The sequence below is a fragment of the Mastacembelus armatus genome, chromosome 6, assembly GCF_900324485.2.
Source record: "Mastacembelus armatus chromosome 6, fMasArm1.2, whole genome shotgun sequence".
Classification (NCBI taxonomy): domain Eukaryota; kingdom Metazoa; phylum Chordata; class Actinopteri; order Synbranchiformes; family Mastacembelidae; genus Mastacembelus; species Mastacembelus armatus.
The window spans coordinates 20,188,964-20,211,856 of record NC_046638.1 but is presented as its reverse complement, the minus strand read 5'-3'; the positions used below and the strand labels follow the sequence as shown (position 1 = coordinate 20,211,856).

Here is a 22,893-nt window from a genome sequence, read left to right as displayed (position 1 = left end):
ACAACATAGACACAATGTAGGAAAATCTATACTGATGTATATAAGATGAAAAATGCATGCAGACTTATGTATAAAATAATTAAAAAAAAAAAAAAAGTGAACTGCAGCAAAGGCTCACTGAAACTCACAAGATGAACAAAAAGTAGTGATGCATTTAGGTATTTCAGTTTTGGGAGGGTAAACTTTCAAATGTCCATCTTAAAGAGAAGTGAAGCTCTTCCTGATCAAATGAAAGCAAGAACCTGACTAGTGCACACTGCAGGTGTAACATGGCAGTGAGTGTACAACACTTCAAACAGTAACAGGCCTTTTCTATATATATATATATATATATATATACAGAAAATATATATATACACATATATATTTTATATATATATATATGTGTGTGTGTATATATATATATATATATATAGAGAGAGAGATATGTCATGAAAATCGCAGGGAATGGCATTAAATGTTTCAATAATCACAACAGTGACACATCTACAACCACATATTTGTTATGCTGTGAATTTGATTCATTTGCCATTACTTTGTTGCACTAGCATAATTAAAACCAAGGTTACTCATAGTTTAATATGTTTTTACAAGTTAAAAAAAAAACAAGGCTTTGGAAAAAAAGTTTAATAAGTTTTTACAAAATATACAAGTTCTGGGACACTCCTCCCCCTTCCAAGACATTGGCTCATCCCATTATACATTTTATGTACACAGCTGTAAAAATGCACAATAAAATAGACAATCCCTCCAAAGTCACTGTGATGGTCATCTACATGGGGTATATACAAGACAAGTTTTTCTGATGAACTTAAGACATTTGGCACATTTACAATTGTGGCTACAAAAACAAAACATATTTAAATCCCTCTGGTGAACGGACTGCCATGAAAGAGCCTCTAACTGGCTCCACCATGAACGTGGAAAATTATAGAAAAAGTCCATAGATGACAGAATAAAACTTAAGCTGCTAAAGGATGACCTTGTGGTAGTGGTTGGAGCGGTGTTAAAAGATTAAATGGGTGATGTACAATCCAGGCCAGATGTTACGTGCTATTCATCATCTTCCGTTTTTTCAGCCGCTCCCTCCAGTTTTCAGGGAGTGCCTCAAAGTTAGCATTCTTTAAAGCTTTTCCTCTGGAGAAAATAAAATAATACAGCAGTTAGTGTAGGGTTACTAAGAAGGAAAAACAATGTTTAGCAGTGGTAGAATATGAGCACAACTCAATAACTATTCGATTTTTATAGCCCATTCAAAAAAGGTGAATGGAAGTTGTGTAGAAACATACGTCATGAGCTGCTGTTGCTTCCACTCCTCAATGCTTTTCTTGCTAAGTTGCTCTCTATCCTCATCGCTTGAGCTGCTCTTCTCTTCCTCATCCAGCTCCTTCTGGATGCTCTGCCACTTCTTCACAAGTGAAGGCATTTTGGTCTTACTCTTCTTTAACTACAGAAAGTTTGTATTGAAGGGGGAAAAGAAAAAAAAAAAAAAAAAGGTTTTACACTGGATAAAAAGACAATTAACATGACCGGTATTAATGTAAAACTGAATTAATTTGTTGACTGTAACACCGACCTTGTCCTTTTTTGTTTTCTTGGTCTTGTCTGTAGGAAGAGCTTTGGCTCCAGGAGGTTCAAAGGGCGGTTGGGTTGGTGGCAGTGGAGGCTGAGGAGGCAGGGCTGGGATAGGTGGGACAGGAGGTTCACAGGGGACCAAAGGTGCAGCAACAGCTGGCACACCCCAGTAGGCAGTTGCGGGCATTAGAGGAGCTACATACAAAGAGAAACCTTATCAATGTTGCTAAAAGTATTGAAATTACATGTTTGAAATACAATCCTAACTTAAGCACTGTCTTGGTGTGGTGTTACACCAGCATGTCTTTACTAATGATACACATTCTCCTGCCAAATTTGGCCATGTTCCTTATATTGATGATCATGACACTCGTCGCTATTTGAACATTCAGGGTTTAGGATGGACTTTGGGGATGTATAATACAATGTACAGACAGACCAGGCATTCTTACTTCCAGCATGATTAATATATGCATACAGGTGTCATTCTATCTTTTTACCTGCACTGGCAGCAGGCTGGGTGTAGAGAATGGGACTGCTGCCAATAGTGATGGCCTTATTCAGCTGGCTAGCTTTGCGTTTCTGACCCTTCCCAGAGGGGGCTGATGACTCCACAGCCTGAGTGATGAGAAGAAAAATAAAAGTTAAAGGCTCCTGTGCTTTTCTATTATGAATTTCAGCATGCAGTGTTGTCAAGTGAAATATTAGCAAGGGGGCACTAATCAAAGCAGAATATTTCCATACTTTCACACTAGGGGGCCCTGAAGGTAAAGAAGGCTTCCCACTGCCATCTTCCTCAGTTCCAGGGGCAGGAGGTTCCCCATCATTATCATCATCCATTTCCATCTCCACCTCCATGATCTCTCCATCACTGTCAGGAGGCGGGGGAGGGGGAGGGGGAGAACCTGGTGGGAGAGGTGGAGGTGGGGGCTGGTGGGAAGGTGGAGGTGGGCTGTCAGGAAGGGGAGGCTGAGATGGGGACCAGAATGCACTGGGCTGAGGTGGTTCTGGTGGGACAGCAGCATCATAAGCTGACGATTCTGTTCACAGAAAAAAACGAAGCCATGCATATTTGAGGAGACATTTAATAGCAAAGACTTTTAACAGGCTGATATTCCACCCAGTCTGAGGAGTAGTAGCTGACCTGTCCCCCCACTAACAGATGCCGATGATGCTTTAGTATCCACTTGGCTAGAAGTCTGTGCTTGGGCATCCTGGTTGCCTTGCAGGTCCTCCTCCTCCTCCTCCTCCTCCTCCTCCGTAGGGAATTCCCACTGGGAGGCACCGGTCCGGTCCTTCACATAGAAATACCGCCTGTGCTCTCTAAAGAGTGGGACAACAGAAATAGAGGGCAAGACTCAATGAATGGCCTTACAACTGTCTGAGTGGCATGATACCCTGGGACAGTGGTGCAAGGGAGTGGTCATAATGGTTACACTAGAGGGCGGGGATGTTGGTATGGACAGCAACATTAGCCATCCAGAAGAAGGACCCAATTAGAGTGTGGTCATGGATGTGGATAGGGAACCCACCTTGCTCTCAAAAACAAATAAAGTAAAACAAATCATCTCTAGGTCCTGAAAGTAGTACTCAGCAGCTCACACCATGGTTGTCACATTTGTTGCGTTTTAGACAACCATTCCCTCCCAGACACCGGAAGACGCCAGGGAGGAAGCATCATCATCACCATTATCATGAACAACCATAGGTCAGGAACAACAAGCACACAGTCAATTTGTTTTACATCAGAAAGAAGAAAATAAAATAAAAAACAGGAAGACATATGAAATAGAGGTCTGACCTGCTGGATTCCCGTCATTGCTCCATCTTCACCTTTTATGTGATGCGTGACACTCGTCGCTTCCAGGACATCACTCTGTCTGCATTCTGGGAGTTGTAGTCCTGTAAAGTGCAAAGCTCTCCCACGCAACCAACCTTCCTATCATACACCCCCCCACCCTTTCACATTCTCCACTGACTGAACTCGTAATCAGTCTACAAACGCCCTCAGAAAAAGGGCTTAAGAGTCGGTCATAAGGACAGGGAGTCCTCTCTGTGGCAGGTATACTTAATAGGATGCAGGCTGGCCCAGAGTGGATGCTCCCTTATCAGTACGTGCAAGGCAAAGTGCCAGGATTGCATCACACAAACCTGAAGAGTCTGTTTCTGGAAAGTATTTTCATCCAGTTGAAATGGTTAAGCTTCTCCCCAAGTCATGTAACAAAGTCTGCAACCTCGGCACTGAAGGGGGATGTAGTCACACGGTAAGATTTCGGGGGGCGAGGGAGTTTAGAGATTTGAAAGGTAAGGAGCGCGTACCTGTCCCAGTGGCAGGACCAGCCTTTAGGGGTGGCGTTAAGTTCGTAATATTTTATGTGTTCAGCAGCTTCCTGCAGCCTGTGGCGAAGATAGACCCCATTCAGAGCACCCTCCCTCCAGTCAGCAATCCGAGTCTGTTAGGTTAAGAGAAAGACAGAAGAGCCACAAGATAGATGAGTAACACAGGAGAGTAATTACAGTAAGTTTCTAAAATGACACCTTGAGATGGATTATTATGAGATTTTTAAATATTAAATAGTAGCATATGACTGTGTGCAAAATGATATGAAATAAAATTAAGTGTTAAATATTTTAGAAGTCACTAGGATAACTACAAGTGGAAGTTAGAAACCAAACTATTATCCTCTCACCTCAGTTTGTAGCAGAAGCAACTGGAAATTAGAGATTGCCTTTTTGTTTATCCCCAGGAACTCCATCTTGCTGATTAAGGTGTTAGCCAATTCTCCAATCTGAAACTATATTCATTTACGGCCATTAGCACATATCTTTAAAGAGATTATCACAATTATTATGGCTGGTAATAACATCTTTGTTACCTTGAGCTCAGGTGTTTCCACTTTGAGCTCAGCTGTTTCCACCTCTTCTTTCACCTGCATTTTCAAAGCTGTTTTCTCCTCAGAACTGTCCACTTCCTTGTCTTCTGCTTCAGCAACACATTCTAGGACTTTGGATGGTGCTACAGAACCCAAGAGTGAAACTTAAGAGTTTTCATATTAAAAAGAAAAGGAAAAAAATAAATAAATAAATGAAATAAATATATACATATTCCTTTTTCCTTTCTTTTCTTTCTCTGCTATTCCACCCACTGCTGTCACGCATCCAACCCTTAAAGCAGCACACATATATATTTGGACTCACTGTTCTCTGTGTTCTCCTGAAGGTCTGAGCCTCTGCTGTTAGAGTCAGGGCTGGCAGCTGAAGGGAAGACCGTCTTCCACCGCTTGTTTTTTAGTAGAAGACTACGAGAACCAGATGCTTCTTGGCTTGTCTCAGAAGAAGGACTAGAGCCCCCTCCACTCACATCACCTTCCTCCAGTGCCCGGAGCTCAGCCTATGAGTCAGCAGAGTCAGATAGGTTACTGAGGCAGGGGACATTAACATTTCACATTAATTTTGGAATACTGCCATATAACAAAAATATCTGTCAGTGAAACACAAAACACACTTTTTTCCTCTCCAGAGCCAGTTCCAGCTCCACTGTGTCTTCCTCCATCTCTTCCTCAGCCTCAGAATTGTCTCTTGACATCTTCTTAGTACAAATCTCTTTCTGGACAGTTGGGACTGAGTCTAAGTCCTGCAGAGGGGTAGTGGGGGATCCTGCCGGACAAACAGCTTCTCCATCAGAATCCAAACTGTTCTCCGTCTCATCCAAACCTTTAAGTAGTTTTTTTCTCCATTTTTCTTCTGCCTCTTTCACTTCAGAGGGGATCAGAGGACCAAGCAGAGATGCAGCTACTCCATGGCGCTCCTCCTCCTCACTTGTGAGGCCCACAACACTCTCGATTACCTCCTTTTAGAAAAAAAAAAAACATTTTGGGGGGGGGGGCGGCATTTTATCTCAGAACAACAATCAGAACACATATCACAATCAAGATATTACACACTGGTCGGTTCTGGACTTCAATGAAACTTGCCTTCACTTTGGTCTCTTTAACTGGTGCCACGGCTGCTGCAGTATTTTCCTCTGTGTAATAACCAGCATGGGCTGTCCCATTTCCATTTACACTAGAGCTACAAATAAAATATACAAAACATGTCATATATTGAATTACCTTATTTGGTCTCAGAGATGAAGAATGAAGAAGCAATTCGCAAACCTGGGATAATACTATGATTCTGGCAGTTACTCCTACCTGTTGGCATACTGCCCCAGGTGTTGCACCTGATCAGCAAGATAGTGTGGCAGCTCCCAGGACACCTCATTGGTCAGAGTGTTCCAGTAATAGTAGCAGCCAGAGTTCTCATCCCAAACCTCCTGCCAGTCTCCCATCTCTACACCCACTGCAAAAAAAAACAAAAAAAAAATATGCATGACTTACTTATTTGACTAAAAATTATGATAAATTCCATTACAGACATCAAGATGAGCACACTTGATCTTAAATACTTCACAAATAGTTACCTCCGGCTAAAGAGTACTGAGTGTTGTATTCAAACTCTGTGCTTTGCTGATTCTGTCCTTCACTGGCAGCTGGCTGATGGGTATTTATATCAGGTCTGGGTGGTGTGGTTGTTTGGACTGAAGGGTGAGATGCTGCATCATCTGAAGATGGCTGGGTGGTGATTGCATCAATTTCCTTTGGTGGGAAAAATGGCAAGAGGAATTTGACAGAAATGACAAAAACATGTTTTTAACTTCCAAGAAAGGACCACACTGAAAGTGCTTGTCTTTACATGAATGATGTAATTCACTTATGAAAAACTAACCCCAAGATAGAACCTATGTAGAATGAAATGAAAGCCTGCAAAACAAAAACCCAAATTCTAACTTTTACTTCCACCCATAATGATGCAAGAAAGCCCCACAGCTCTTCTTTCAGTACACAACTACAATACATATTATAGTGCCGTCACAGCTCAATTGGTCAAACAGTGTATATTGATCTTTGTAATATTACCCAGGTAGAATCTTAGGCAGTTCTCTCAGCTAATCAAACACTACAATGTTTACTAATGCCTTATGTTTTCCAGCGTTTCTGATTCACGGGTCATCAGAAATTAAACTTTATTTCATGATTAGAAAATATACTCACAGCCATGAAGTTGGCCAGGGTACTATCAATGTCAGCTGACTGGTTGTGTTGAGCGTTAGCTGTTGAACGCTGAGAGTCTCCGGCCTCATCTTCATCACTGTCTTCATAGGCTCCAAGCAGGGACAGGCCCTCTACGTGTGGAGACAAAACAGCTTTGTTCAACCAAATGTAGACCTTTGCTAGTTGCTACTGTCTGACAACCCCGCTGTTTCTTTACCTGTGGCCTTTACCGCGGGAGTTTTCATGTTTGTGTGTCTGTCCCTCACGAATCTGTGTCCATCCCCTTCTTGTTCGTCTGCAAACCAAGAGGTTAACGATGAGCTTTACAGAGAGCTAGTTGTCGCGTAGCAAGCCTGGCTAACAATCCCACGATAGCCCACCTTATTCACACACACAAGCATTGCCCTCAGACTCCCAAATTAAGCAAATAAATGCAACATTTTTTGTTTTGGTAACGTAACGTTTGGGATAACTGACCCAGTCTACAACTAAGCAGCCTCACAAGAACCAGCTAGCTAGTTAGCTAACGTCAGAGTGCTAACCATTAGCTTAGCATGCTAGCTGATAGCTTCGAATCGGTGCGTTTAATAAAAGACGCTGTCGTTTCGTTTGAGATCTACATCTGTAACTTGGCTTATTTAACGTTATTTCTTGTTGACAGTATATCTTTTCGTGCGCTTTTAAATAAATTGGAAGCTAAATGTTTAAAGTGAGATATATCGTTGTTGCCACATGGGCCCATTATTCACCGCTCCAGCTCTTAGCACCAAGCTAACGAGATAACATGTTTAAAAATTACCGTCTGATCCCGAAGGCGCTTCTTCCCTCTCGACGGCAGTCCCACCGCGGAGCCCGGGAGGTGAAAGCTGTAAGATTGTTCTCCGACCGACCGCCCCTCCCGTGAGACGACCTTTCTTCCCCATCGTCCCTGCCTGGTTGTGTGGGCCTGACCGACTCCCCGTAACTGCAGATCTGCCACAAAAGAAGGTGGCTACATCCGGGTCACATGTCATGGCGTTGTTTGTCATGCTCGCTAACTTGCGAACACTAAGTCCGAGGAAAACCGATAAACCGATAGAAGACAGGGGTATTTTTATTTTTGTAGTAATAGTATATCTAGCTTGTGCACCGAACTAAACCAGCTGTTTATTGTGTACATGGACATGGGAGGTTGGACGTTAGCGATTAGCCACACATTTGCAGTGACACCCACTGATGTATAAACAAAACGAGCCATTACAGCAGCAGCAGTCGCCAGGGCTCGACGGAGGAAAAACTGCCCAAACCACGACTAGAAGAAGGTCGGAGTGCTTCGGATCAGACAGTATGGGGGGTGCGATGGGACCGGTTCTACACTGGCTGCAGGATGTGGCAGCTGTGACCCTTGTCAAAGCACGACGAACTTTATTCCAGGCTGCCATCCTGTTTTGTGTCTTGGTTCTGCTGCTCTGGGTGTCCATCTTTCTCTATGGAAGTTTTTATTATTCCTACATGCCCACCGTGAGCTTCTCCACCCCTGTGCACTTCTACTACACATCTGACTGTGATGTCTCAGAACCTGCACTTTGCTCCTTCCCCACTGCCAACATCTCTTTCATGAAGAATGACAGAGACCAGGTGATGGCTTTTGGTCAGCCTTATCGAATATCTTTGGAGTTAGAGATGCCAGAGTCTCCAGTAAATGAAAAGCTGGGTATGTTCATGGTCAGGATGTCGTCCTACAGCAAAGGTGGAAAGGTTGTGTCGTCAGTTGGACGGTCTACTATGCTGCATTACCGATCCAGCCTCCTGCAGACCCTGAGTACTTTACTGTTCTCTCCTTTCCTTCTGACTGGGTTGACTGAGCAGAAGCAGCTCATAGAAGTTGAGCTGTTTTCAGACTACAAGACAAATGCTTATGAACCCACTATTGGTGCAGTTATTGAGATCCACTCTAAGCAAGTGCAGATCTACTCATCTCAGCTCTGTATCCATGCCTACTTCACTGGTATACGATATGTTCTGTACAACTTCCCTTTAACATCAGCAGTGATTGGCGTAGCCACCAATTTTGCCTTCCTCAGTGTCATTGTGCTGTTCAGCTACCTGCAGTTCATATGGGGTGGCCTCTGGCCTCCAGACCAAGTAAGAGTCAGGGTTATGATGGGAGACAACACCCGCATCCAGCAGAGGAGAGAGGAGGCTCGAAAGCGGATGGAGAAGGAAAACTCACAGAAGGAACTTAATGCTCCTAAAGAGATTGGATCTGTGAACGACACATCTGATTTTCAGGGAAATGCCATGGAGGCAGAGCTGTTGTCACAGAGGGCATCGGCTATCTCAGATACTTCAGGGGCTGATGTTCCAGATATGAAGGAAGGAGGCCCTCATGACTCTAAGGAGTCTGAGGAAATAGATGGCTTAGAGATGTTAGATAGATGTCTGCTGCATCACCAGGGTGAGACAACACTCCGACAGAGACCTGGACCCTGGATGAGCCTGTGAAGCATGCCCCTGCATACAGTTAAAGTTAACCTATAGGATATGCTCACATGCTTTATGATGCTCCACCACTCTTCAGTAGATGAAAAGTTATTAGGCAGATATTGCTAAATTCATGCAAATTCACAGTTGTAACTGACAAAAATATAGATGCATGAGAATATATTACCTGTGTTGTTTTATCAAAAAAAAAAAGTACTAACAAACTAGTCTTGATAAATTTACTTCACTGTAACTTTGACTCCTGCTCGTGTCTTTCTCGTTATTGTCTGTTCAGTGGACAGACTTGTAAAGACAACAGATCTCCAGTCTCATATGTTTGTGTCATTTATGTTTTGGTTGGGCCCATAGCAGAAAGTTCTACATTCAAGCTCTGGCAATAATTTAACACCTTTTTTCTAAGTCTGTTTGTTTTCTATTGTTATATTGTTTTTAAAGTGGCAGTTTCTCACATTAAGCCATCTTACTATAAAAGCTTTTTTGGAGGATTTGGACAAAGACGCCTTGTAATAGTTTCCCTCGGAGGCTTTCTCAGAGCAACTGGATTTGGAAGATTTGCCTCCCAAAAAAAGCATCTTTGTTTTTTTCTTTTTAACTTAATGTGCAGCATATAAGGAATTAGTTCCATCCATGGTGTTTTTTTCACCTTCTAAATAGAGACATTATTTCTCAGTGTAATGGGGAATTTAACTGCCATGGCACATGATGTTAAAGCTACAACACTTTTTCAAAGCTGGTGTTTATTCCATCAGATTTTGTGTTCAGTTATCTGTTACAATGCAGTTTACAGTTGGTACATTAATGTTGTGAAAATTATATTTATTGTGTTTTTCATTCTAACAAAGCACCAGGGTATTTTTGATGGATCTATTAATATGTTAGGCTCTCAAATAGACATGTCTGTATTTATCATTATACATACAGTGTAGGACGAATATGTGAAGGTTTGAAATTGGTTCTGGTTGGTAAAGCTAAAAAAGAGAAGGTAATGTAATTGTAGTGATTCTTGCAATGTATTTAACCTTGACTTCAAGGATGCTTGAAATGTAAGTAAACATTATCAAAGGGTCTGTGCAAGTTGTGCTGATATAGGATTTTGAACCAAAGATATTGTTAAATATGATGCACTTGGTCATCTTGGGTTCTGTCTTTCAGAATATTCTTATAAATGCCTTTAATTTATGTACTGATACAGAATTAAACACATAGAAACATACAGCAGTGCGTATATTTTTCTTTAATGTTTCCCAAATACGTTTCTGTGATGTGCAAAATCAAATAATAAAGTTTTGCTTGCTCCTGATATTTTAAAAATATGCAGAGGTGCTCATCATTGAACTGGACTGTTGAGGGCATTTTAAATTGTACTTTCTAATGTTTTATCCAAACCTTGCCTACCATTAGAGTATCTATTACCTCATATGTTTATTGGTTGAAGTACAAGATATTAAACAGATTTCTTTTGATAAGCATCCCATGTGTGCTTTAGGTAAAGGCATTACAGGTTTTAATAGAGTGAGGGTATATATTTTTTAGTATAATTTAAATTATCTTGAAAAAATATTCAAATATCACAAGTAATAGTCATATCTACATTAAACCCATGTTTTTTCTTGTCTTTCTTTTTTGTAGAATTACAATCACAATCAAAGTAGTTTTTAATAAAAAGCAGGATAGAAGCTGAAATTACAGTAGTTCAGTGGATTCATTTCATAGTCACATTCTACCGGAAATAATCACATTTCCAGTAAAATGGCTGATATGCAACCCTGTTAAATTTCTGTCATAAATGTTGTAAATGATTCGAAATGTCTAAAATAATACACTGTGGAATGATTTGATCTTGTTTACAGGATATTTTCCTGGTATACTGAGCTACATTTATGATCTGTTTCAAATCAGAATCTTATGGCGATGATATTAGGGCCATTAGCAGCCTTTATTCAAAGCCACAGCCCCACTCTATCAGATGAATTATGCATTAGTCTGGATAAGGAGTGCACTAATTGACTTAAAACATCCATCACTAGTATTAAAAACCTCAGTGTATCTAGCCTCAGCAGGTTTGGATATGATCACAGACTGCTAGAACAAAAAATTGTCCTGTTCTTGTTCTTGGTCTCTGCAGTATATATTAGTAAATCACACACAACCTTTAACTTATATGGTGCTATTTTGTTGCTGACATAGTGACTCATCTGTGCAGCTGCTGACATCAGTGTTAGCTGGAACTGAACAAATTTGTAGATCACCACTGTAGGCAACTTACTGCATAGTCAGTTTCAAAGAAAAGTATGAATGCCTTTTTGTATTCCTGTCTTGCAAGCAGACACTTACTGTATGTTTGTCGAGTAGAAATATATGCTTGTCATTACTGTTTTGATCCCACAGAATATCATTGTGTAAATCTGTGATTCTAGGATGAGATACCATAGTTCAAAGCTTTTTGACCAACAGGAAGTTTAAAATTGGTCAAAATGAATGGCAATTTACAGTGTCAGTATTGTTGCAGTTAATCATTTGAAGGCATTTACTGAATTTTACAAATTGTAATAAGAAACTGGGGATTCATCCAGTAACCAAAGTTATTAAACATTTTTAAACAAGATTCAATTCTCTTTTTAGGCTGCTTATCCATTAGTGTCTTATATTAATGCTTCAACATATATAGACCAAATACCATGGGCCTGATGTACAGCACAACACTCCGCTTTAAGTGTTCCACTTGAGTGGCATCCTGCATTAGTAGGCTTTGTCACAGATAAAGGTCATTTTGTTCCTTGACCCGAAGTGTTTTGCTCCTCCTCATGGTGTACTTCTGTGACCTCTGCTGTATTCTCATTTGTTGCTTTTGACCCGTCATCTTCCTGCTCATCATCAGAGCTGTCTGCCCAACGTCCAACCCTCCTGACTCCCTCACCTACTGCTGGGGCATTAACACAGGGGTTATGGTCATAAATAACAAGTTTCAACCCCTGCATATGAGACAGGCTTGGGAATTGGCGTATTCTGTTACGATCCACATCAATGACAGCTAGCAAGTGCATTTCAAGCAACACTGGTGGGAACTCTGCCAGCTGGTTCCCAGCAAGCCATATACTTCTTAGCTCTTCCAGTTGGATAAGTTCTTTTGGTAAACTTCGTATCTGGTTATAACCGAGATGAAGGGTCTTGAGATTAGACAGCTCACAAACCACCTTTGGGAAAACAGTGAAGCAATTAGTCTCCAACCACAGAGTACTAAGTTCCTTGAGCTCTTTCAATTCTCTGGGGAGGTGGTAAAGCCTGTTGTTACCCAGGTAAAGGATGCTGAGCTGGGGCAATTGGCAAACTGCTGCAGGGAGCTCTTCAAAGCAGTTAAAGTCGAGGGCCAGCAGCTGAAGCTTTCTCAGGCCCTGCAACTCAGCTGGCAAGCTGCTGAGGTTGTTGTCACTCAGGTAGAGCTTCACCAGCTCATTGAAGGCACAGGGAGCAGCAGGTAGCCGACGCAACTGCCGGCCACTCAGATCCAGGGTCCGATCAAGGGGCATCTCCTTTAGGTCCCCCACTAAGAAGCGTTGACAGCGCTCTGAGGGAATGAAGGCAATGATGCCTCGCATGGCATTACCCATCGTTCTGACTGTATCTGACACAGCACTGGTGCTCCACATCTATTTAGTGCCGAACAAGGTTTGCGCTCAAACAGTCTGTAGGCGTCTTCAACTGAATTTTATGGTGTCCCATTAATGCTGCTCCACCGCCCCTCTGGGGTTACTGATAATGTGTAAAAACAAATAAGTTGGTAACAATCTAATATAGTTTTGTAAAACTGCACCAGCATATTAATCTTCCATGTCTGAGGTATTACATGAATATGATGTTGAATTGCATTTGTTCATGTGATAAATCCATGATACTGTGTTGTTTACAAAGAAAATAAGCATCATCAGTTGTCAAAATGGAAACAGGAAACATAATAAGCATAAAAATTATCATAATGAGAATGGAAAAACACCTACTTTCTAATATTTTCCTGCTGATGTCCATGACTCTCAGAATCTTCTTCAGTAAGCCATTTGTTTATCCAATTTAATGAGCTGAAAATGTATTGTATTCCCTGGGCAGATATTCCCCAGTGCAGTCCTCTCACTATCTCTCAGTGGCTCTGAGCTTTGCCCTGACTTTCATGGTGATAGCAACCACTAGCTGCTCTCTCCTCCCCATTTATGCCTAATGACTTTCCCCCTTCTTCTCTAACATGACAGAGGTGGGAGAGAGAGAGAGAGGGAGGGGCTGGGTGCCATTGATAAGCATAAGAAGTGCTTTGTGATGAAAGCGCAGTGAAGGTCATTTACGTTCTGTTTTAATCGTCTGGACACAGTCCTGGGTCAGTGCCACCGGGCCACGAAAGAGGGTCTGCACTGTGGAATACATTCAAGAATCTGTCAGTGTTCACAAGGAGACCAATGAGGGAGAGTGTGTATGCGTCTTTTGCTCTGACTTACATTGTAGTTAAACATTGCATGTTTTGAAATGTTTCTGCAAAGGTGGGAAATAAAGATTCAGGTTCCACTGAAAACTAAGAGCTGTATTGAAGTGTAGTGTGATGTACATGTATGTATCTGCGTTTCATCAGTGCCCCATTGTACATGCCTGTTTAAAATGTTTGGACATCCATGTGGGGTCATCGTGAGGTCAAGGCTTCAGTGTCATTATTACAAATATTTTTTTTGTAATAATTTTTTCACTTCAATTCTGGTGCTCACCTTTTAGTTTTCCATGCAGTCATTTTTTCACCCATGCAGTTTTCACAGCTGAATATCATTTCCTATTTCTTGGTGAAGTCTTACCGTTGAACTGTAAGAGTGGGATCGTCATCCCTGTGTGTCTAACGTGTGATTTGCCCATGCTATCTTGCATGCCTTCATTAGAGCTATTTTCCAGCTAGATAAAACTGTGAAGGAATTTCATTTTCCTTATCAGAATGGTTGCCCGTCATCTGTTTTCACTCAGTGACAGACTGTTTAGCACTTGTCCTACTCCTTATCGACCTACCACGTGGAGGTAGTAAGAGAAATACCATTCATGGCAGACATTTTGATATGTCAGAGCACCAGGAGCAATAATATTCCCATTAAGTGACTACTGAAGCACCTCATTTAAAGGAAATTGTTATTGGTTATCATTATTATTAGAAACACATGCATTTTTCCTGCCATGGAAAATCCAAATTTCGGCTGTAAAAAGTCTGTAAAGACTTTTATCTTTTGACAGAAAATTCTCACAAGGTCCAATGTGTTTAAAAAATTTAAATTTAAAAATTACTAATCTCCAGTGAACCTCCGAGTACCCTAATTTCTGTTTGATGTGCACAGTTTTCTATTCTGGGTGACTGCTTGGCCTCTGCTTTTTCTCTTTGGTAATTTTATTAAACACAAATAAATGTGGGGTAATGCATTATGTAAGTACATGCTTTAAATTGGCTAACAAAGGCCATAAAACTATGTCTTTGTACAGGGTCCATGAAGATCTGAAAAGGATAGGAGAAACTTTAGGCCCTTCTTGTTAGTTGACATTGTGTTTTATTTGTGCATACTACCAAACAAATTTTCAATTTATTTAGCACATAGTAAACCTATAAAGGCCCCAGGAGGCTGTGGTTTTCCAACCTTAACATTATTATTCTGAGGCTATAATCTTGAGAAACCCAATTAAGCTAATAAGAATATTGACATTGTGACTTAAAGGAACCCCTTCAGTACTGATCAAACCACACACAGCACTGTATTTTCATAATGCAGTACACATTATGTTCACACGAGGGTCGCTGAGACTTGAGAATAGTGTTTTTATTTTTATCCACTGCAGAATCGGCCTAACCTTCCCGACGTTTTAATTTCTTCCTGTTTCTTGTGAGGCTGGTTGTGTACGGAAGTGGTCAGCAGCTTGTAAGGTCAGAGGCGAAAGGCTATACCTCATAAACAGCCATCTTGGATCTAACGAAGAGAAGGGAAATTGATGCGGTGAGGGTATTTTAATCATTTTTCGCCACACTGAAGCAGTTGTGTTATAAATGGACCAGCGTGAGTTAGTAGTTTCGCTCTTTTCCTCTGTTTCGATTCCCAGCAGGTCGTTAGCTTTAGTTTCTGGGCTACTAACGCTAGCTGCAAACGGAGCGTAAACTGAACCGAGCAAACATAGCTGGTTGTGGCTGTATGGAGACAGGCAGGGCCTCTGTAGCTGCACGATAGTGGCTGGTGTTTGGTAGTTAACGTTGTTTTGAAGTTGTAAGGTTTCGCTGTGTTGGACTACTCAGGCAGCTCGCTTGCAAACTGGCGTTAAGCTAGCTAATCTTAAGCTAACACTGAGTTAGCCGCTAACTAGCATGTTAGCACCTGTTAGCATTCCTGCTTCTAATGTCTCAACACTGTCAGATTAGTTTTGGTAATAAAGAAAAAACGTTACTAATAACTTAATAATAACAGACAAGATTAACGAGACACAAGAAGACACAGTATAGATACGGTTCATTTGTTGTGTAGGTCCATAACATATGTGTATATATGTTTACAAGCTAGTTAGACCTCACTGTGCAAAACTTTTAACAACCAGAAAATGCCAAATATATCAGTGAGCGACAGAGACGTGAGAATAAATGGTGCATATAAAATTTTTCCATTTGTTTAAAGACACATTTGTAGAAATTACTCTGTCCTATGATTAAATTGTTGAGAAATATTTGTCCATGTAGTGTCACTGTAGTGCAGAATAAAAACAGTACAATGCTGTGAAATACTGTAAAAGGGGTGTACCATAACTATGCACCACGTAAACTACTGTAAGGGAAACTTAACATAGTTTGAGCAAGATATTGGCAACAGTGAGCTTCAAGGAGGAATTGTGTGTCATTAGAAAGCACTGTGAAATTGTTTGTGTTAAAGTCTTGATTGCTTGCTTGACTTTTCTCCCTTGTATCGTCTATAACAGCAGCTCTGCTCTCTCTGTTCAGGTGACAAAAGGCATGTTTGGTGCTAGGAAGAAATTTGTAGAGTTCGTCGAGGTTGTCGATAACGACTTTACTGATGAAAGCATGTACTACAACCAGCCGTCGATGTTTCCACATCGGTCGGACAAAGATGTGAGTTTCATGTCCTTATCTGCACATTACCTGAGGTAACACTGGAGGAGATGTTTTCCAGTTACTGTGTCCTGATCTCAAATGTTTTCTCCAGATGCTGTCCTCTCCCTCACCATCGTCGTCGGGTCAGCTTTCTCAACTTGGTGCAAGTTTGTACGGTCCCCAAAGTAAGTGTTTTGGTTTTTTTTCCTTTACATTCAGTAACAGCAGTTGTTGTACATGAAGTTGAAAGAAGTTTTACGTTTTGTTTCTGATTTAAATGTTTAATGGGAAATCATTGCAGGTAAACCTGAGTTACTATAATTTTTAAAATGTGACATTTTCTACTTTTTATTTATTTTTTGACAGAAAGCAGAAGAATTTTGTCTGACAGTGTTTTGCTTCCTTTTTTCCAACAATGTCTTTCTGCAGGTGCACTTGGCTTCTCGGTAAGAGGCATGGGGAATAATACACCTCAGCTAAACAGAAATCTCACACAAGGCACACAGTTACCAAGTCATATCACCCCCACGACAGGGGTCCCCACCATGACCCTTCATACTCCTCCGTCACCAAGCAGGTATTTTTCAACAGTAAAGAGTACTTGAAAATGAAAATGGCGTTTGGCCTGAAATGAGTAAAAATTAATGAAGATGAGATTATGTTTTAACAGGGGGACATTGCCGATGAACTCGAGGAACATGCTGAACCACTCTCAGGTTGGTCAAGGCATTGGAATAAGTGGCAGGACCAATAGTATGAGCAGCTCAGGGCTGGGCAGTCCCAATGGCAGCTCACCCAGTATCATCTGTATGCCCAAACAGCAGCAAACACGCCAACCCTTCACCATAAACAGGTATATTGCTGTCCTTTGTGTCCTCTACAGTTTCTGATATAGATGTTTTAATTTTTAATGGATGTCAATGTTTGGTAGCTGGGCTTATGTTTTTTTTTGTTTGGTTTTGTTTTCTCTCTCTCTGCAGCATGTCAGGATTTGGTATGAGTCGCAATCAGGCTTTTGGGATGAACAACTCATTATCAAGCAACATCTTTAATGGCACAGGCAAGTTCAGTGCAACACCCTGGAATCTATCTGTTTGAACAGAATATAAAACGTAGCCAGCTCTGATTTTTCAAAATAAATTATACAAAAACCGTAAGAAATATTGCATTTTATAAATATAACTTGCTGTATATACTTTAGATGCTCTTCATTATTGAATCATTTTTTTAAATAACGTCCTTGCCTGTCTAATAGTGAAAACATATTCTCAGTGGTCATCATTATTAGATGATCCTGTTCCTTGTAATATACAGTGAACAGTGTCTTCTTTAAGCAGAAAACAAAATAGCTTTAAGATGCATGGCAGTGTAAAGTTATAGTAAAAGTCACTATACACTTAATTGGCTCTTTTAATAATCTGTGTATTTTTGTGGTAGGTAGCACTATTGTATTGATTTATCTTTGCTGCTAATAGTAACTACTGTACAAGTGAGTTGTTGTCTGGTGTGTAGGTGTAATACCTATCAGCTTAGGGGTGTTGTTTATTTAACATATCAGGAAGTTTCATAATTGAACAAATAGTTGGCACATTATTACACAAATGGTTGGCTTTTAAGTTTTGCATGTTACAAGTAGCTAACCTAACCTCCTCCATGCTGCAGATGGGAGTGAAAATGTAACAGGCCTGGATCTATCAGACTTCCCTGCATTAGCAGACAGGAGTCGAAGAGAAGGGACTGGAAACCCAACACCGGTGCTTAACCCATTGGCTGGAAGGGCTCCTTATGGTAGGCCATTAAGCTAAAGAAAGTGTCTCATTTTTTATCCACATTAAGCTTCCCATAGGAGAGGAAATTGCCATTAGCTTATTGGGTTCACAACAAAAGTCAAGGCTTTTTTGAGGCAGGAAGAATTATTGTAGATATTGTTTTATAGTAAGGATATCTATTTATAAGCCTCATATAAATTGTGTTTACTGTGTTCATCATCATCAAGTTGGCATGGTGACAAAGCCATCAACTGAACAGACACAGGATTTCTCCATCCATAATGAAGACTTCCCTGCACTGCCTGGGCCAAACTATAAGGACCCCACGTTGAACAACGATGACAACAAAACAGTAAGTGTTGCCACTGATGGGTCTGCACCACAGGACATCTTTTTTTCACACATTGAATGTGACACATTAAGTAGAATTATTTACACTAAAATTACATGTATTTCATTGTGCAAAAAGTTTTATTTATTTTTGTCACCACTAGAACTTGAACTCCACAAGCAAGAGCACATCCAATGCAGATGGGCCCAAGTTCCCCGGAGACAAGACAGCATCAGCACAGAACAACAACCAGAAGAAAGGAATCCAGGTGTTGTCCGATGGTGAGACCACTCAGCCAATCGTATCGCTCCACTGAGACATCCCTTCTTAATCGCACAACTTGGGTGAGGCAGTGGGGCTCTCTACCCTGCATTTGGGGTTAGATAATTATTTCATATGCTGCACAGTGAGGAAACCAAAAGAATATGTTCAGTGTGATACAGACTATCGTCATCTTTCCTTTAGCTTGTTTGTGATCTTCGTTAAAAAAAAAAATTCACGGGGTTTGGTCTCCAGTGCGTGCTCGGTGTGGTTTAGAAATATAGAGGAAAGATCACAGTTCAGTTTCAGCAATTTGTTAAACTCTTGAGTTTATTGTGCTGCTATAGGTCGGGTGACGAACATTCCCTCAGGAATGGTGACAGACCAGTTTGGCATGATTGGCCTGCTAACATTTATCCGCGCAGCAGAGACTGATCCTGGGATGGTCCATCTGGCACTAGGAAGTGACCTCACGACACTGGGACTCAACTTAAACTCACCAGAGTAAGACAGCCGTCCTACCCTAATTTCATTAGACCTGAGGGTATGACTATTAGCTGGTGAAACATGTATTCCAGCAAATTAGATAGGATTGAATAAGTCACTAGTCGGGTAATGAAAGTCAGCAGCCCATTTAAATAATGTTATATAACCTGTAATTCATTGCAGACACAGATGGTTACCATGGTTATAATGGCATTTGTCCAGCTTTTCCTTTCATTGAACTGAACTGTCTCTGGTCTGAACTAGGATCACATAGCTGTTCATTTAGACTGAATTTTTAGTTGGGCCAAATTTTTTTTTTTTGATACAAATTCTTTGTGTAAGACTTATTGTATCATTTTCGTTATTGGACGTGTATCATTACAATAAATTAGCATATTTACCAGTGTAATCCAGGCATTTTTGAAATCAAATAATCATACTGTACACCCAAACATGTCTGTATTTGATTTAAAAAAATTTTCATCAATTACATTTTTAATATCACTTAAAAACCTGGTGTAAAAATACCCAAATTGCAAACCTTTAGCCATAAAACAAAAATGTCATATAGGAAGGTGATGAAAAATATCTTGACATTATGCCATGATAATAGCTCTGTACTTGTCGCTTTTTTGAGTTTCAAGTCGTTTTTTAAATGGGCTCCTAGGACTCAAATGCACATAGTCTGGTTAGGTATCATAATATACCAGTTTAGAAGGAGAAAGACTTTCCACTTTCATTTAAAGTGTTCTGTTGAAGAACTTGTTGCAACTTTCTTTCCCTGACAGAAACTTGTACCCCAAGTTTGCGTCTCCTTGGGCTTCAGCACCTTGTCGACCTCAAGATATTGGTAAGACATTAATGTGAAGTGTGTGGGGGAGGACAACCCGTTAATCTTTTTATTTGCTTGTTTGCAGTAGTCATTGGGCAGCTCATTAGCTTTTGAGATTTGTCAGTCAAAGCTAGCCCGAAGACGTTTTCATGATTACAGGAAGATGTAGAAACATGGGTTGTTAGGAACCATGAGAAGCCTCCTCAGCCAGCTGCACACTTCCCCTCCCTGTCATCTGATCAAAAATCACTTATTTCATTTGTGATTGGAACTGCTGAAATCTAGTGTTTTGAATATGTTTGGATTTTTAAATGTGTTATCACTTTGTTGCCTTTCCAGACTTCCACGTTCCATCGGAGTACCTAACCAACATTCACATAAGGGACAAGGTAATTTTGAGCACAGTGCCACTGTGCATCATTACAGTATTCATTAATGTACTCCATGTTGGTGCCATGCTAATTCTCCTCATTACGTCCTGTCCATCTTTAGTTGGCTGCAATCAAACTGTCTCGATATGGTGAAGACCTGTTGTTCTACTTGTACTACATGAATGGTGGAGACCTGCTACAGCTTCTTGCAGCAGTAGAGCTGTGCGTACTCAGTCTTTTGCTGCAGAAATATTATCTTTGCTCTTAAGTTCACACTAGAAAAAATTCTATTTAACCTTTTTCTTCGTGGAAGGAACTTTTCATCTGTCTGCACAGTTTGTTTAAACAGTCCTTCTAGTGTGTGACAAGCAGTCAGCAGCTTTTCCCTTTTTAGAGTGAAACTTTGATTAATTTGGTATCTGATACTTGGAGTTATTTGTTTATGGTCACAGGTCAGTAAATGTTTTGTTATTGTTGGTCATTGTTAATCTTTCATAACTTCACTTCCAGCTTTAACCGGGACTGGAGGTACCACAAAGAGGAACGGGTTTGGATAACAAGGGCACCTGGCATGGAGCCTACACTGAAGACCAACACGTATGAGAGGGGAACCTACTACTTCTTTGATTGTCTTAACTGGAGGAAAGTGGCCAAGGTAAGAGGTTTCCTTTCTGCTGCTTCTTGGTCCTTTCATTATCTGGTGAAATAGCAAATAGAAAGTTTCACAAACTTTTGTTGTGGATGAAATGTTAAAATGGTGTCTACATCTAAGGAATTTCATCTGGAGTATGACAAGCTGGAAGAGAGGCCCCATGTGCCAACAACATTCAACTACAATCCAGCCCAGCAGGCCTTCTAAGGCCCGACAAGTCCAAAGACCGCAGCTGTTCCTGTACACAGCACTGTTGTCCAGGAGGGGCGCTGTGGTTCACACAGCTGGTTTTTAATCCTTGAGGACTTGGCTGTTTGACTGCAGGGGTCATCGCCACCATTAAAACTGCCCTGCCCTCCCAAACCTACATGCTGCCCAAAACACCAACACTTGTTCTGTTTTTATTCTTCATGTTCCTCCTGTTTTTTTTTTTTTTTTTGTTTGTTTTTGTTTGTTTTTTTGTATCTTTTGAGCAGGGTCTGTGTTATGTTTACGTCTCTAAGTCTGAGGCCTGTTTTCTCCCAGAATGGAGCACAGACTATTTGGGCACAGGACAGTGGTAGAACAAGGGATATGCCTTGTATTTACAAGTGTTAAGAATAGAGAAGAAAGATGGAGAAAGCACATTAACATCCTCAGATGCAAGTGAAAGGGTGAGAAATGCAATGTTTATTGTTGCACTATATGTAGTAATAAAAGAACACAAAATTTGTTTGTGCTTTTTTTTTATGAGAATGCTCACTGATATATATTTTTTTCTTTTTCCTTTTTTGGGGGGTGGGGGTCATGCAAATTTTTCACATGCATCCCTTTTCATCATTTTTTTTCTTCCCTCTGTTTACATGGATTCCTCCAATTTCAGCATCTCTTCCACCAAACTGTTTTCTGTCTCGCACAGTTTCCCCCCGCCTGTTTCTCTATACGAGTTTGGTGCCAGTTGAACATGGACACAAATCTGGGAGACTTCTTTGGTGTCCACAACTGTGGATAAGTCCTTGCAGAGGCTAAACAGCTACAGTGTTGCTCCAGAGCAAACAACACTTTCCAGTCTTTGTTACAATTTTGTAAGAAAATGTGTACATTTTTGTTTCTTTGCATCACATAAATTAGTATATGTATGTACGAATATGTATATATGATTGCTATATATATATATATATGTATGTGTGTATATATATATATATATGACATCTATTTTGGAAGAAATTTTGCCCTGCCTTGTACCTCGTTTTTATGAGGTGAGCATGAATGCAATATGTGGATGTAACAGGACATTTCTGGATCTGCTGGACAGGGTGTCACATGGCACTGTGGGCACTTACATCAGAATAATACAAGATTAAAATGTCATTTAAGGAAAGGCCTGATTCTTAGCCCAAAAAAATAAAAAAAAAATAAAATAGAAATCATCCCTGAGTTTTGAATCTAAATCAAAAGAAGGGATGTATTTCAATTCCAGCTGTTTGAACAGCAGTGAACAGCAGCATTTCATAGGAAATGGGAAAACCGACAATTGGAGGAGAAAAAAAAAAAACTCAGCAATTCTGCCAAAATTGTATTTTCTGAAGTGAAAAGCTTCATTTCTTTGTATTAAAGGAGAAAAGGCTTTCCCGAACTACTGTGTCTGTGTTGCTTTTTGCTCAGAGATCTGTTATGATGCTTAGCTCCTTCCCTGGAGTCAGTTTTATTTTTCATGTGCATATTAGCACACAAAACTTTGAGCACTATAATCTTTGCCTCAAGACCTTTCCCAGAATCCTAACCTTAGCATAGTTATGATTAAAAAGATACAGTGCATTCAGAAAGTATTCAGATCCCCTTTTTTCAATGGTACAATTGTTGGAATTCATTTTTCTCAATCTCAGTACAAAGTCAAAATTTTAGCAATGTTTTTAAATTTATTAAAAAGAAAAAACATCACATTTACATAAGTATTCAGACCC

The 22,893-nt window shown here is 40.5% G+C and overlaps 4 protein-coding genes across 7 annotated transcripts; 2 read left to right on the top strand and 2 right to left on the bottom strand.

Moving 5' to 3' along the window:
• Positions 1-611: 611 nt before the first annotated feature.
• fnbp4 (formin binding protein 4) lies at positions 612-7,711 on the bottom strand. 3 transcript variants are annotated; one of them, XM_026310978.2, is made up of 17 exons: positions 7,468-7,711; positions 6,886-6,963; positions 6,669-6,799; positions 6,038-6,212; positions 5,769-5,916; positions 5,550-5,646; positions 5,081-5,425; positions 4,774-4,966; positions 4,452-4,612; positions 4,266-4,370; positions 3,895-4,028; positions 2,720-2,898; positions 2,320-2,615; positions 2,076-2,193; positions 1,577-1,770; positions 1,290-1,447; positions 612-1,137 (listed from the first exon to the last, which is right to left on the bottom strand). In XM_026310978.2, exons 1-17 carry the CDS (start codon positions 7,694-7,696, stop codon positions 1,047-1,049), a joined length of 2,832 nt encoding a protein of 943 aa, XP_026166763.1. In that variant the 5' UTR covers positions 7,697-7,711; the 3' UTR covers positions 612-1,046. The 3 variants fall into 3 exon arrangements, with proteins under 3 accessions (XP_026166763.1, XP_026166765.1, XP_026166764.1); XM_026310980.2 differs by having other exon boundaries at positions 2,320-2,582; XM_026310979.2 differs by having other exon boundaries at positions 4,452-4,591.
• A 91-nt stretch (positions 7,712-7,802) lies between these two features.
• Positions 7,803-10,365, top strand: LOC113132686 (seipin-like). Its single transcript, XM_026310981.2, has one exon. The coding sequence runs from the start codon at positions 7,884-7,886 to the stop codon at positions 9,150-9,152; it is 1,269 nt and encodes a 422-aa protein (XP_026166766.1). The 5' UTR covers positions 7,803-7,883; the 3' UTR covers positions 9,153-10,365.
• A 1,552-nt stretch (positions 10,366-11,917) lies between these two features.
• Positions 11,918-12,799, bottom strand: lrrc10 (leucine rich repeat containing 10). The gene has a single exon (XM_026311223.1). It carries the CDS (start codon positions 12,797-12,799, stop codon positions 11,918-11,920), a length of 882 nt encoding a protein of 293 aa, XP_026167008.1.
• Positions 12,800-15,001: 2,202 nt separating this feature from the next.
• On the top strand, positions 15,002-22,463 carry cnot2 (CCR4-NOT transcription complex, subunit 2). Of its 2 annotated transcripts, none has more exons than XM_026312152.2 (15): positions 15,002-15,151; positions 16,138-16,266; positions 16,361-16,433; positions 16,678-16,825; positions 16,919-17,101; positions 17,229-17,308; positions 17,911-18,036; positions 18,245-18,369; positions 18,512-18,629; positions 18,957-19,113; positions 19,884-19,945; positions 20,267-20,316; positions 20,420-20,520; positions 20,809-20,953; positions 21,071-22,463. In XM_026312152.2, the coding sequence occupies exons 2-15, from the start codon at positions 16,150-16,152 to the stop codon at positions 21,155-21,157; spliced, it is 1,572 nt and encodes a 523-aa protein (XP_026167937.1). In that variant the 5' UTR covers positions 15,002-15,151; positions 16,138-16,149; the 3' UTR covers positions 21,158-22,463. The 2 variants fall into 2 exon arrangements, with proteins under 2 accessions (XP_026167937.1, XP_026167938.1); XM_026312153.2 differs by having other exon boundaries at positions 15,120-15,211.
• The last annotated feature ends 430 nt before the right edge of the window (positions 22,464-22,893 follow it).